This window comes from Somniosus microcephalus, chromosome 28, assembly GCF_052327205.1.
Source record: "Somniosus microcephalus isolate GS21.2 chromosome 28, FLI_Smic_1.0, whole genome shotgun sequence".
NCBI lineage: Eukaryota > Metazoa > Chordata > Chondrichthyes > Squaliformes > Somniosidae > Somniosus > Somniosus microcephalus.
In genome coordinates, this window is record NC_141014.1 from 43,132,834 (window position 1) to 43,146,817 (window position 13,984).

Below are 13,984 nucleotides of genomic sequence, written 5' to 3' on the forward strand. Positions count from 1 at the left end.
TAAAACTACTTCAGATTCTTCAAAATAATGTAAACGTTTTTAAAAGTTTATAAAAGTTACCAAAAGCTTCAAAAAAACTTCCAAAAACCTATTTAAACTGCTGCTTTGCATGTAAAAATGCTTAGCAGCTTGGCAGAAACATTGGGGGCGTGTCCTGTTAAACTGAGACCTCAAGGGGCGTGTCTCAGTTGCACAACGCGCTACAGGCTTCGCGCTGGCTGCACTCCTGGGCGGCGTGACGTCAGACGCTGCCTGGGAGTCAACATTTTAAAACAGCAATTCCAGGCGCCCCTGAAGCTCAACGGCTGGCGCGTCGGGTAAGTGCAGATCGGGGGCTTACACGCACGGCAAGCCTCCGACTCGAATTTCACAGAATCACAGAAACCCCACAGTGCAGATAGAGGCCATTTCGGCCCATCGAGCCTGCACCGACACATATCCCACCCGATCCCCGTAACCCCTACACACATAACCCCACGTATTTAATCCCCTAACACTAAGGGTCAATTTATCATAGCCAAATTTCTGGGCCAATAAAGGATGGGATAAAGACAGTAGAGAGAAAGGATCTTAGCTCCGAAAATCAAGAAGTAGAATCAGTTTGGGTGGAGCTAAGAAACAGCAAGGGGCAGAAAACATTGGTAGGAGTTGTTTATAGGCCCCAAACAGTAGTTGTAATGTAGGGCAGAGAATAAATCAGGAAATTAGAGGCACATGTAACAAGGGTAATACAGTAATCATGGGGGACTTTAATCTACATATAGACTGGGCAAACCAAATTTGCAATAAGTGTGGAGGACAAATTCATGCAATGTATGCAAGATAGTTTTCTAGATCAGTATGTTGAGGAACCAACTAGGGAACAGGCTATTTTAGATTTAGTATTGTGCAACGAGAAAGGGTTAATTAATAACCTTGTAGTAAAGGGGTCTTTAGGGAAGAGTGACCATAATATAATAGAATTTGATATTGAGTTTGAAAGTGACTTAGTTAAATCCGAAACTAGGGTCTTAAATCAAACAAAGCAAACTATGTAGGTACGAGGGGCGAGTTAGCTAAGGTAGATTGGGAAACTACATTAAAAGGTATGACAGTGGACGAGCAATGGCTAGCACTTAAAGAATTAATAAATAATTTACAACAAATATACATTCCTTTAAGGCACAAAAACCCCACAGGAAAAGTGATCCAACCGTGACTAACACGAGAAGTTAAAGATAGTATTAGATTAAAGGAAGAGGCTTATAATGTTGTCAAAAAGAGCAGTAAGCCTGAGGATTGGGGGGATTTTAGAATTCAGCAAAGGAGGACCAAGAAATTGAGGAAGGGAAATAGAATATGAGAGTAACTATCGAGAGACATAAAAACAGACTGTAAAAGCTTCTATGGGTATGTAAAAAGGAAAAGATTAGCGAAAGTAAATGTGAGTCCCTTACAGGCTGAGACAGGAGAAATTATAATGGGGAATAAGGAAATGGCAGAGAAACAAAACAAATACTTTGACCGTGAATTTGCTGGCGCTCAGAGGGCGGGCTTGGAGGTGGGTCAGAGGTTAAAGTCGTTATGATTGACGGCGGGTTCCAGAACCCACCGTCATCCCACCTCCACACTTCCCGAGTGACAGGTCCCCGATTTGCAAATGGACCAGACACCAAGCGGCAGGAAAGGGATTAAAGGCAATTAACTGCCTATAAACAGGTACTTGTGAGCAATTTTCATTTTTGGGGGGAATTTTCAGCTGCTGGCTCAGGTTTCACGACGTTCGGACAACACGCCAATTAAGTGTGGCATGAACACCAGCTAGCTGCAGACTTCAGAGCTGAAAGTGTAGTGTAAAAGCTGCAGTCTTCAATCTAGTCATTTAGAAATCTCTAAGCTTGGTGATTGAATCATTTGGGGGGCGTATTCCGTTTTTAGGCTGCGAGTCTGTGTTGGGCACTATAGATGCACTCTAACCAGCATTGCTGGACTTTAAAGGCGCACTTACCCTAAACTGTACCACCTCAAGTTGTCACCACAATGATGCCAATCCTTGGTTCAACATAAATTTATTACAAAAATCGCTATTAACAGAAACGATAATTATATCATACCACCCAAGTGAGAACCCTTGTGGTAACTAACGTGACATCTTTCTCTTGTACGTGCTTCTACGTTGTGAGACCCCTGTGGCTTCAGCAGATATGGCGGCAGGCTGCTCACTTCTTTGCTGCACCTGCTTAGATGCTTTTGGCGGCCGTCCTCTGGTTTTGGGAGCCTTCGAGGGCTCCACCAAAGTCTGCTCCTCCTGTGGCTGTGCAGGGGCAGACTCGGCCATTCCTGTTGCCTCAGGCAGATGGGGCTCCGACCGCGGGCTCGGCAGTGGCAGGGGAGTGGGAGCGCTTGGAGAGGAGCCCCCACTTCCATATGCTCGTACATCACCACCCCTCTCATGGGTCACTCGCACTTCACTGCTAGCAAGTTGCTGGAGAGCACCTTGCTGCACATCGGTGTGGCCATGTGGACCTGTCACGGTACTGACATTCCTCATGACAAGGACGTCCATGAATCTCTGGCTTCTCTCCTCAATAGATGCCCATCTATCCTCCATGGATGACCATCTATTTAGAAGTGTTACCTTTTTCTCCTGAGTCTGGTGATTTATGTGCTCCATGGAGGTTGCCATCCTTTCCATTGCAGCACCTATATTGCCCATAGCATTCACCACGGCATTGCTCATGTTTAGCATGGGCTCCTCCATTCTCTGCACACTAGCACTTACTGTGTTAAAAAACCCACTCAGAACCTCCTGCACTTGTTCCTGAAGCTCCAGCACGGCTCTCCTTCTGGATGGCCCCAGAGGCTCAGCATCTACATGCAGCTGAGCAGAGCTAGGAGAGCCCAGCGTCCTCCGACGAAGACTCTCCACTGCTGTCCCTGCCTCCAACATCTTCTCCTGCTCACCTGTGAGCTGTGATACATCAGGTGACAACACTACTCTATCTCGCACAAAACCCACCAAGGTGTGCGTCTCTGCACTGAGGCTGGGTGCACTGAGTGCTGGTGACACTGCTCCCTCAGAGGCTGGAGGCTCCTGCTCTTCCTCCTGTACAGTGGGGAGCGGGGCTCTCGATGGTCCTGTTGGGGAGTAAATGCATGAGTTTGACAAGTGACATGTAGGTTGCAGATACATGTCATTGTGCAGATGCTCAGTACTCATTCTCTATGAACATCATATCCCATATTAGTCACTCATGATTGCTAAATCAATTCTCTCACCAGCTTGCTGTTCCATGCCCGTCTTTCCATCCCCCACTGCAAACTCCTCTGCACCTCCAGCGATCTCCAGGGCTGCCTCCTCAGCACTCGTAAGGTGAGCCAGCGATGGTGGTCCTCCTCCTGTCCTCCCCCTCTCCCTTTTATTGTGGGCTCTCTTCTCCTGTAGTAAGGGATACAAGTGGAGTTTGAGGGAGACTGATGGAGTGAGTGTTAAGAATGCATGACATAGATGTTTAGAGGCAGACTGTGAAGGAGTGAGGTGCACTAACCATCTTCCTTCCCTGTGCATTTTAAGTTGTAGGCATTGCATAAGGGTGTGAGTGTTGCACATCAAGATGGGGACGTGATTCTGTAAAGAGAGGGATGAGTGAGGGTGCAAGGGATGTTAGAGTGAGTTGGGATGTGCAGGGGAAGGTTCCCAATGCAGATTGATGGGGGTGATAAGAGATGGAAGGCAGATTGAAGGTAAGTGTGATGTTATACTCACTTTAGCTGAACTCAACAGATCATTACACCTTTTTCAACACTGAACCCATGTGCGTCTGCACACAGACCTCGCGCTCACCTCCTCAGTAATTTGCAGCCAAGCTGCCTTGGTTTACCGAGGAGGCCTCCTCCTTCCGTTTCCAGGGAAGAGGACCACCTGCTGTCCTCTAACTCCCTCCACAAGAGCATAGAGGGAGCCCTCATCGAACTTGAGTGCAGCCTTATTTTGTTGCGCTGCCATTCCTGCAGCAGCCAGCATTTCTGAGAGAAAAAAGCTAATGCTTCTGCAAAGGGGACATGGCCCCTTTAAATCTTCACTGAAACAACACATCATCAGACGCGAGCATCTGACACGCTTCAAGCAATTGCCTGGAGGGACCCGCACGTCGGCCGTAACGAGGCCAATCAAGGTAAAATTTTACCGATGGGGCGACGGCAACCGGGAGCGGGACCGGAAGCCGCTGACCACTCAACCCGACTCCAACTTGCCTCCGCTGGGAAATTCGCAGCCACAGTGTCTGTCTTCACGAAAGAAGACGCAAAATACTTCCCGGAAATAGTGGAGAACCAAGGGTCTAGCGAGAATGAGGAACTGAAAGATATTAGTATTAGTAAAAAAGTAGTACTGGAGAAATTAATGGAACTGAAAGCCGATAAATCCCCTGGACCTGATGGCCTACATCCTAGGGTTTTGAAAGAGTTGGCTACAGAGATAGTGGATGCATTGATTGTCATTTTCCAAAATTCCATAGATTCTAGAACGGTTCCCGCGGATTGGAAGGTAGCAAATGTAACCCCACTATTTAAGAAAGGAGGGAGAGAGAAAACGGGGAACTACAGACCAGTTAGCCTGACATCAGTAGTAGGGAAAATGCTAGAATCTATTATTAAGGATGTGGTAACAGGGCACTTCGAAAATAATAGGATTGGGCAGAGTCAACACGGATTTATGAAAGGGAAATCGTGTTTGACAAACCTGTTGGGAGTTTTTTGAGGTTGTAACTAGCAGAGAGATTAGGAATAAATGGGACATTTTCGGGTTGGCAGGCTGTAACTAGTCGGGTACCGCAAGGATCAGTGCTTGGGCCTCAGCTATTCACAAGCTCTATCAATGATTTGGATGAGGGGACCAAATGTAATATATCCAAGTTTGCTGATGATACAAAGCTAGGTGGGAATGTAAGTTGTGAGGAGGATGCAAGGAGGCTTCAAGGGGATATAGACAGGCTAAGTGAGTGGGCAAGAACATGGCAAATGGAATATAATGTGGGGAAATGTGAAGTTATCCACTTTGGTAGGAAAAATAGAAAAGCAGAGTATTTTTTTTAAATGGTGAGAGATTGGGAAATGCTGGTGTTCAGAGGGACCTGGGTGTCCTTGTACCCGAATCGCTGAAAGTTAACATGTAGGTACAGCAAGCAATTAGGAAAGCAAATGGTATGTTGGCCTTTATTACAGGAGGATTTGAGTATAAGAGTAAAGACGTCTTACTGCAATTATATAGGGCCCTAGTGAGACCACACCTGGAGTATTGTGGACAGTTTTAGTCTCCTTACCTAAGGAAGGATATACTTGCCACAGAGGGAGTGCAACGAAGGTTCACCAGACTGGTTCCTGGGATGGGAGGATTGTCCTATAAGGAGAGATTGAGTAGACTAGGCCTATATTTTCTGGAGTTTAGGAAAATGAGAGGTGATCTCATTGAAACATACAAAATTCTTACAAGGCTTCACAGGGTAGATGCTGGGAGGATGTTTCCCCTGGCTGGGGAGTCTAGAACCAGGGGTCACAGTCTCAGAATAAGGGGTCGGCCATTTAGGACTGAGATGGGGAGAAATTTCTTCATTCAGAGGGTGGTGAATCTTTGGAATTCTCTACCCCAGAGGGCTGTGAGGCTTAGTCGTTGAGGATATTCAAGACAGAGATTGATAGATTGTTGAATATTAAGGGAATCAAGGGATATGGGGGTAGTTCAGGAAAGTGAAGATGAGGTAGAAGGTCAGCCATGATCTTATTGAATGGCAGAGCAGGCTCGATGGGCCAAATGACCTACTCCTGCTCCTATTTCCTATGGTCTTATGTTTTTATGTCCCATCAGCCTACTCTCAATCATCAGCAAAATGATGGACGGTGTCGTCGTCAATGCTATTACGCAGCACTTGCTCACCAATAACCTGCTCTCCAATGCTCAGTTTGGGTTCTGCCAGGACCACTCGGCTCCAGACCTCATTACAGCCTTGGTCCAAACATGGACAAAAGAGTTTAATTCTAGAGGTGAGGTGAGAGTTACTGCCCTTGACATCAAGGCAGCATTTGACTGAGTGTGGCATCAAGGAGCCCTCGTAAAACTGAAGACAATGGGAATCTGGGGGAAAGCTCTCCACTGGCCGGAGTCATACCTAGCACAAAGGAAGATGGTTGTGGTGGTTGGAGGTCAATCATCACAGCCCCAGGAGATCGCTGCAGGAGTTCCTCAGGGCAGTGTCCCAGGCCCAACCATCTTTAGCTGCTTCATCAATAACCTTCCCTCCATCATAAGGTCAGAAGTGGGGAAGTTCGCTGATGATTGCACAATGTTCAGTTCCATTCGCAACTCCTCAGATAATGAAGCAGTCCGTGCCCGCATGCAGCAAGACCTGGACAACATGCAGGCATGGACTGATAAGTGGCAAGTAACAATTGCACCATACAATTACCAGGCAATGACCATCTCCAACAAGAGAGAATCTAGCCACCTCCCCTTGACATTCAACGGGATTACCATCGCCAAATCCCTCACCATCAACATCCCGGGAGGCCACCATTGACCAGAAACCTAACTGGACCAGCCACATAAATACTGTGGCTACAAGGGCAGGTCAGAGGCTAGGTATTCTGCGGCAAGTGACTCACCTCCCGACTCCCCAAAGCCTTTCCACCATCTACAAGGCACAAGTAAGGAGTGTGATGGAATACTCTCCACTCGCCTGGATGAGTGCAGCTCCAACAACTCAAGAAGCTCGACACCATCCAGGACAAAGCAGCCCGCTTGATTGGCACCCCATCCACCACCTTAAACATTCACTCCCTCCACCACCAGCGTACCGTGGCTGCAGTGTGTACCATCTACAAGATGCACTGCAGCAACTCGCCAAGGCTTCTTCGACAGCACCTCCCAAATCCGCGACCTCTACCACCTAGGACAAGGGCAGCAGGTGCATGGGAAAACCATCACCTGCAAGTTCCCCTTCAAGTCACACAGCATTCTGACTTGTAAATATATAGTCATTCCTTCATCGTCGCTGGGTCAAAATCCTGGAACTCCCTCCCTAACAGCACTGTGGGAGTACATTCACCTCACGGATTGCAGCGGTTCAAGAAGGCGGCTCACCACCACCTTCTCAAGGGCAATTAGGAATGGGCAATAAATGCTGGCCTTGCCAGCGAAGCCCACATCCCATGAATGAATTTTTAAAAATTCATCGATGGCATTTGATCATACTCAGACATTTTATCAGAAGTACAGAACTCTTCTTACTTTAGAAAAACTATTTTTTAAATTAAGTTTTTTTAGTAAACAAGGCCCACTACACTGGGTTATTATGGAACAGCATTAATAGTGTCTTGAACAAGGCTACTGAACAGACTGTCCCACCATTCAGGGTGAACCAACATCACTAAAATTATCTGGTCATTATCACATTACTGTTTGTGGGAGCTTGCTGTGCGTAAAATTGGCTGCCGCATTTCCTACATTGCAACAATGACTACACTTCAAAAGTACTTCATTGGCTGTAAAGCGCTTTGGGACATCCTGAGGTCATGAAAGGCGCTATAGAAATGCAAGTCTTTCTTTTTAAATGAGCAGGTGTATAATGGAAGGGGAGAAAAAAATGAATAGGAAAGAATGAAACTAAAGAATATTCTTACAGTATGTTTGGTTTAATCTACTGTTATATTGCTCCATAATCCTGCCCACAGTGAACCTGAAACTCCTTGCATTTTACAGGCTGATGTGGTCATACTAATTTCAATAACAAAGTTTTGTTCATTCAGCGAAACTCTGGTGGATTTGTGTCATCTTCAAAGCTTCAATAAATATTGGGAAGACCAAAGCCATTGTTTTCGGTCCCCGCCACAAACTCCGTTCCCGAGCCACCGACTCCATCCCCTTCCTAACATCTGTCTGAGGCTGAACCACACTGTTCGCAACACTGGTGTCATATTTGACCCCGAAATGAGCTTCCGACCACATATCCATGGCAAAACTAAGACCGCCTATTTCCACCTCCGTAACATCGCCCGTCTCCACCCCTGCCTCAGCTCATCCGCTGCTGAAACCCTCATCCATGCCTTTGTTACCTCTAGACTGGACTATTCCAACACACTCCTGGCCGGCCTCCCACGTTCTACCCTACGTAAACTTGAGGCCATCCAAAACTCTGCTGTCCGTGTCCTAACTCGCACCAAGTCCCGTTCGCCCATCACCCCTGTGCTCGCTGATCTACATTGACTCCCGGTTAAGCAACGCCTCGATTTCAAAATTCTCATCCAGGTTTTCAAATCCCTGTACGGCCTCACCCCTCCCTATCTCTCTAACCTCCTTCAGCCCCACAACCCCCATGATAACTGCGCTCCTCTAATTAAGCACTCCTGAGCATCGCCGATTTTAATTGCTCAACCATTGGCTGTGCCTTCTGTTGCCTAGGCCCCAAGCTCTGGAATTCCCTCCATAAAACTCTCCTCTCTTTCCTCCTTTAAGACGCTTTAATACTGATTTTGAAAAACATCTTTTCTTCCCCCAGCCAATATGTTTTCCCTTTTCTCCTAAAAGCCATGTTTCGCTGGATAACTGCAGCCTTTTCGTACCTCACCTAAGGGGCCATTCTCACTTGCAAACCTTCACAGAGAATATGCTCAACCCTGCCTTCAGTTGACATTCACATATGTCCATTTTCCCCTGAAAGCCACTGAACAACAAACAGGAGAAGGGACTCTGGCTGCTTTCCCTCCTCTCTAACCCATTTAAGCTGCCCAAACACTACTCCAGCTGAGACTAGTGAACAAGATCAGGAAAGAAATATGGGAACTTCCTAATCTGTATGGCACAGTAGCCCAGGAAGATGAACCACATCTTCATTACAAACACTGCAGATTATTTTACCATATTAAAACTTGGCACCAGGGTATTGAGCTAAACACTTTTTTAAAATACTATTGAAATAATATGGCCAAAACTGAGTGAAGCTATTTTATATTCTTGTTTTTAAAGGCTTACCGTGGAAATTTTGCTGAGTCAGTAAATACAGGCTCATCAGATGCATGGATTTGGAACTTTACAAAGGATCCATTGGTGACTGGCAGTAGTTGAAGGTTGTTGAGGGAATTGTATTGCTCATCACATAGAACATACTCTAGAAGCATTAACTTTTGCTCACATGGGATAGTGTCCAAATCACAATGCTGAAGAATGATTCGTAAAGATGCTGGAGTGATCACATTTAAGTTACTTTGATTTTCTAAAGTGAATACTATGGCCTTAAATACATGACTTGGGACTCGAACCAAAGGTTGAGCCTCTTTTATCAAAACATCCTCAATTGCCTGTCTTATGTCAAGCCGATCATAACAGTGCAAAAAGATGGCTTTGTCAGCTCTTATCCACTTATCTTCACTGGCAGCCAAGCATAGAACATTAAGTTCCAGCAAGCGCTTGATGGTTTCCTTAGTTATCTTAACCCAACGCTCTTTATGGTTCATTTTCTCATAGTCTGGCCATAAACGATACACTGATGAGGGTTTTAGCACTGAGGTTTGAGCCAGAGTAATGGCATCCAGGATAAGTTGGCAGTATGCATAAGGAAGGATTTTCTCTATCAGTAGCTCATTCCACTTGGCTGCTTCATCATATCTTTGGTCTGATTCAACCCACTTGATATGTCTTCGGTTGTCTGAAAGTCCAAAGAAGGCATTTACGTGGACAGGCAATCCAGTCTTGTTGGCCTCGTTATCTGGGAGAGGTAGAAAGAAACTAAGACGTCCTTCAAAGTCTGTTCTTGCGTCAGCTTCTGTAGTTTCAGCTTTACTCAATGGAAAAGCTAGTCCAACATGTGGAGCGTAACTCAACCTCTCAGCCAGATCATCTAAGTTAGGCCATTCACCTGTGCTGCCTGTGCAATTTGTTATTAACCAGTCATTGTGGTGTTCTTCTGTTGCAACGTGATGTGAAATAGCTCTGATGCAGGTAGAAGTTTTAACATTGGAGGCCAATTCCTGGCTTTCAACATTGAGGTTGTGATTAAAAGAGGGAATATACTCAGGCTGCAAAGCAGCTATTTGTAAAAGAACGTTTACATTTCCACTGGTGTCAATGTGCTTAATAGAGACTGATGCAACATTTCTGAGAAACAGGAGACTCATATCTTCATCTGCTCTGAAGGAATCAAAAAGATCAAAAATCTTATCTTTATCATACAAGCTGTCTGATATTTCTGAAGGTTCAGTTCTCAATGGAAACCTAAACAATGTTCCCTTGAAATAATGCTCTTTCAGTGCGTTAGTCCATGTTACGGTCCCAGTCGCTTCCATGGCATATCTGAATGGCCTGAACTGATCTCTGGAGTGTTCAAGAGCTTCCCTGTCCTCTGAATCATCAAGAGCCCATATATACCCTGCTTCCCGGTCTCCAAACAGCTTTTCTTGTGGGTCAAGTATACCAATATATTTCCCACTGAATATGCTGGGTAAATCTATAGAAAAAAAGTTTGAAAAAAGTTTTAAGAGATCACAATGCCACCTGTCTAAGCTCACAGATGTCAATTTAACCTTCACGTTCCAAAAATAAAAATAAAAAGTAAACAGTAAACAGATTTTAGATTCAACAGACTTATCTATGAAATAATTGGTTACCTTGAACATACACGATCAATACACTGGAAGATAACGCACTGGTAATGTTTTATTGCTACCTTTGTTTTATTTTGCACTATTGCTTGTCGGTTTAACAAAAATAAATATAATTTTCACAGCACTCGTTTCGTGCTGTTATGTACTCACAGGTATTGCACAAATAACACCTACAAATAGTTAACTCTTTAAAAATAAAATATTTTAAATGGAATTTTATATAGTTATACAGGCTGTATTATAATGTCATACTATTTTGTATACTAAAAATAAATCTTTCACCTGTGATGTGATAAACAGTATTGAATCCAAGGCCAAATTGGCCAACTTTGCTGGGATCATTTCGCTTTTGACTGATTCCGGTAGTTTGAATGCTATGCCAATCCTCTTCCGAGAACACAGAATCATTATACACTATGAGAGCTGGGCCTAAAGAAGGAAAAACAAAGCAGGGGTTGTAAAGAATACACTGTGAGCAGATGTTTGGAGAACAGCCACTTAACATACTGATTCCCTTCTCAAAGAAAAGGAACTTTAATCCCTTCTTTCTGAGATGTGCATCAATACTATACTGACCATTTATGTCGATGTCAAAATAAACTCTGGCACATTTAATTCAACAATTTTTTTGAGTACCTAACAGTATTAAATGCCTTATTTTATTACCACTTAATAAGGCAGGACCTTATCTTCACATTGCAGTGAGAGTAAATCTGCCAAAGCAGGGCGGGTGAGAAACATGAAGAGCGTTATTGTCACTTTGTCTTTTGGGATTGTAAACTTTCCATCTCTAGCTACATTTGAGGAGATACCAGTATAGAGAATGATAGGATGTAAGTGAGATGTCAACATGAGTCCCCGAGTAGTTACATAAGAACATAAGAAGTAGGAGCAGGAGTAGGCCAGACGGCCCCTCGGGCCTGCTCCGCCATTCAATAAGATCATGGCTGATCCGAACCTAGACTCACGTCCACTTCCCTGCCCTCTCCCCGTAACCCCTAATACCCTTATCTGCTAGGAAACTGTCTATCTCCATTTAAAATTTATTTAATGTTGCAGCTTCCACAGCTCTCTGGGGTAGCAAATTCCATAGATTTACTACCCTCTGAGTGAAGAAGTTTCTCCTCATCTCAGTTTTGAAAGGGCAGCCCCTTATTCTAAGATTATGCCCCCTAGTTCTAGTCTCACCCATCAGTGGAAACATCCTCCCCGCATCCACCCGATCAAGCCCCCTCACAATCTCATATGTTTCGATAAGATCGTCTCTCATTCTTCTGAACTCCAATGAGTAGAGTCCCAACCTACTCAACCTTTCCTCATACGTCAACCCCCTCATCTCCAGGATCAACCAAGTGAACCTTCTCTGAACCGCCTCGAGAGCAAGTATATCTTTTCTTAAATATGGAAACCAAAACTGTACGCAGTATTCCAGGTGTGGCCTCACCAATACCCTGTACAACTGCAGCAAGACTTCCCTGTTTTTATACTCCATCCCCCTCGCAATAAAAGCCAAGATTCCATTGGCCTTCCTGATCACCTGCTGTGCCTGCATCCTAACCTTCTGTGTTTCATGCACCAGGACCCCCAGATCCCTTTGTACTGTAGCACTTTGCAGTTTCTCTCCATTTAGATAATAACTTGCTCTTTGATTTTTTCTGCCAAAGTGCATAACCTCACACTTTCCAACATTATATTCCATCTGCCAAATCTCTGCCGACTCACTTTGCCTGTCTATGTCCTTTTGCAGGTTTTTTATGTCCTCCTCACTCATTGCTTTCCCTCCCATCTTTGTATACCAGTAGTACATTCCTCTTATTAAGAGCTGCATTTGTGGCGAGAAAGCAAAGCCCCAAGTGACTGATTGACTGGGCCGAGAAATTCATGAAGAAAACTGGAGTAACACTGAAAAGGAGAGACGGAAGCAGAAATCTACCGTCTCAAGAGTTATAACAGCACAGAAGGTTGCCATTCGGCCCATCGAGTACATGCCAGCTCTCTGTAGAGCAATCCAGTCAGTCCTATTCCCCCGCTCTATCCCTGTAGCCCTGCAAGTTTATTTCCCTCAAGTGCCTATCCAGTCTCCCCTTGAAAACATTGAGTGTCTCCGCTTCCACCACTTCCGTCGGCAGCGAGTTCCAGGTCCTCACCACTCGCTGCGTAAAAAAGGTTTTCCTCACATCCCCCTTGTATCTCTTGCCCAAAACCTTAAATCTATGTCCCCTAGTCCTTGTACCATCAACTAGTGGGAACAGGCGTTCCTCGTCTAGCCTATCCAAACCCGTCATAACCTTGTCTTCTTCGTCTTAGGCAGTCCCGCGGAACAGAGGATGACTTGCTTCCACACTAAAAATGAGTTCTCAGGTGACTGATGAGTCCAATGCGAGACCTACAGTCTCTGTCACAGGTGGGGCAGACGGTGGTTGAAGGGGCAGGTGGGTGGGGTGCTTGGGTTGACTTGCGCTCCTTCCGCTGTTTGCACTTGGCTTCCGCTTGCTCCTGGCGAAGAGACTCGGTGTTCGGCGCCTTCCTGGATGCTTCTCCTCCACTTTGTGCGGTCTTGGGCCAGGGATTCCCAGGTGTCGGTGGGGATGTTGCACTTTTTCAAGGAGGCTTTGAGGGTGTCCTTGAAGTGTTTCCTCTGTCCACCTGGGGCTCTCTTGACGTGTCAGAGCTCCGAGTAGAGTGCTTGTTTTGGGAGTCTCGTATCGGGCATGTGGACGATGTGGCCCGTCCATCGGAGCTGATCGAGCTTGGTCAAAGCTTCGATGCTGGGGATGTTGGCCTGAGCGAGAACACGGACATTGGTGCGCCTATCCTGCCAATGGATTTGCAGGATCTTGCGGAGGCAGCGTTGGTGGTACCTCTCCAGTGCTTTGAGGTGCCTGCTGTACATGGTCCATGACTCTGAAGCATACAGGAGGGCGGGTATCACAACTGCTCTGTAGACCATGAGCTTGGTGCTGGGTTTGAGATCCTGATTTTCAAACACTCTCTTCCTCAGGCGACCGAAGGCTGCACTGGCACAGTGAAGGCAGTGTTGGACTTCGTCATCGATGTCTGCTCTTGTTGACAGTAGGCTCCCGAGGTATGGAAAGTGGTCCACGTTGTCCAAGGCCTCATCGTGGATTTTGATAATCGGGGAGCAGTACTATGTGTCGGGGGCAGGTTGGTAGAGAACCTTTGTGGATGTTTAGTGTAAGGCCCATTCTCTCGTACGCTTCAGTGAAAGTGTTGACGATGGTTTGGAGTTCGGCCTCAGAGTGTGCGCAAACGCAAGCGTCGTCTGCATTCTGTAATTCAATGACAGAGGATGGGACGACCTTGGATCTGGATTGGAGGCGACGGAGGTTGAACA

At 45.7% G+C, this 13,984-nt stretch overlaps 1 protein-coding gene across 1 annotated transcript in view; it reads right to left on the minus strand.

The window, feature by feature from the left end:
- Window positions 1–3,240: 3,240 nt before the first annotated feature.
- Window positions 3,241–13,984, minus strand: part of LOC147099691 (sacsin-like) — a 48,454-nt gene continuing 37,710 nt past the window's right edge. The window contains exons 4-6 of the mRNA XM_085969220.1: window positions 10,912–11,058; window positions 9,002–10,472; window positions 3,241–3,418 (exon numbers count right to left, since the gene is read on the minus strand). Of these exons, the coding sequence (XP_085825346.1) occupies window positions 3,241–3,418; window positions 9,002–10,472; window positions 10,912–11,058 (1,796 nt within the window). The remainder of the gene's footprint in view (window positions 3,419–9,001; window positions 10,473–10,911; window positions 11,059–13,984) is intronic.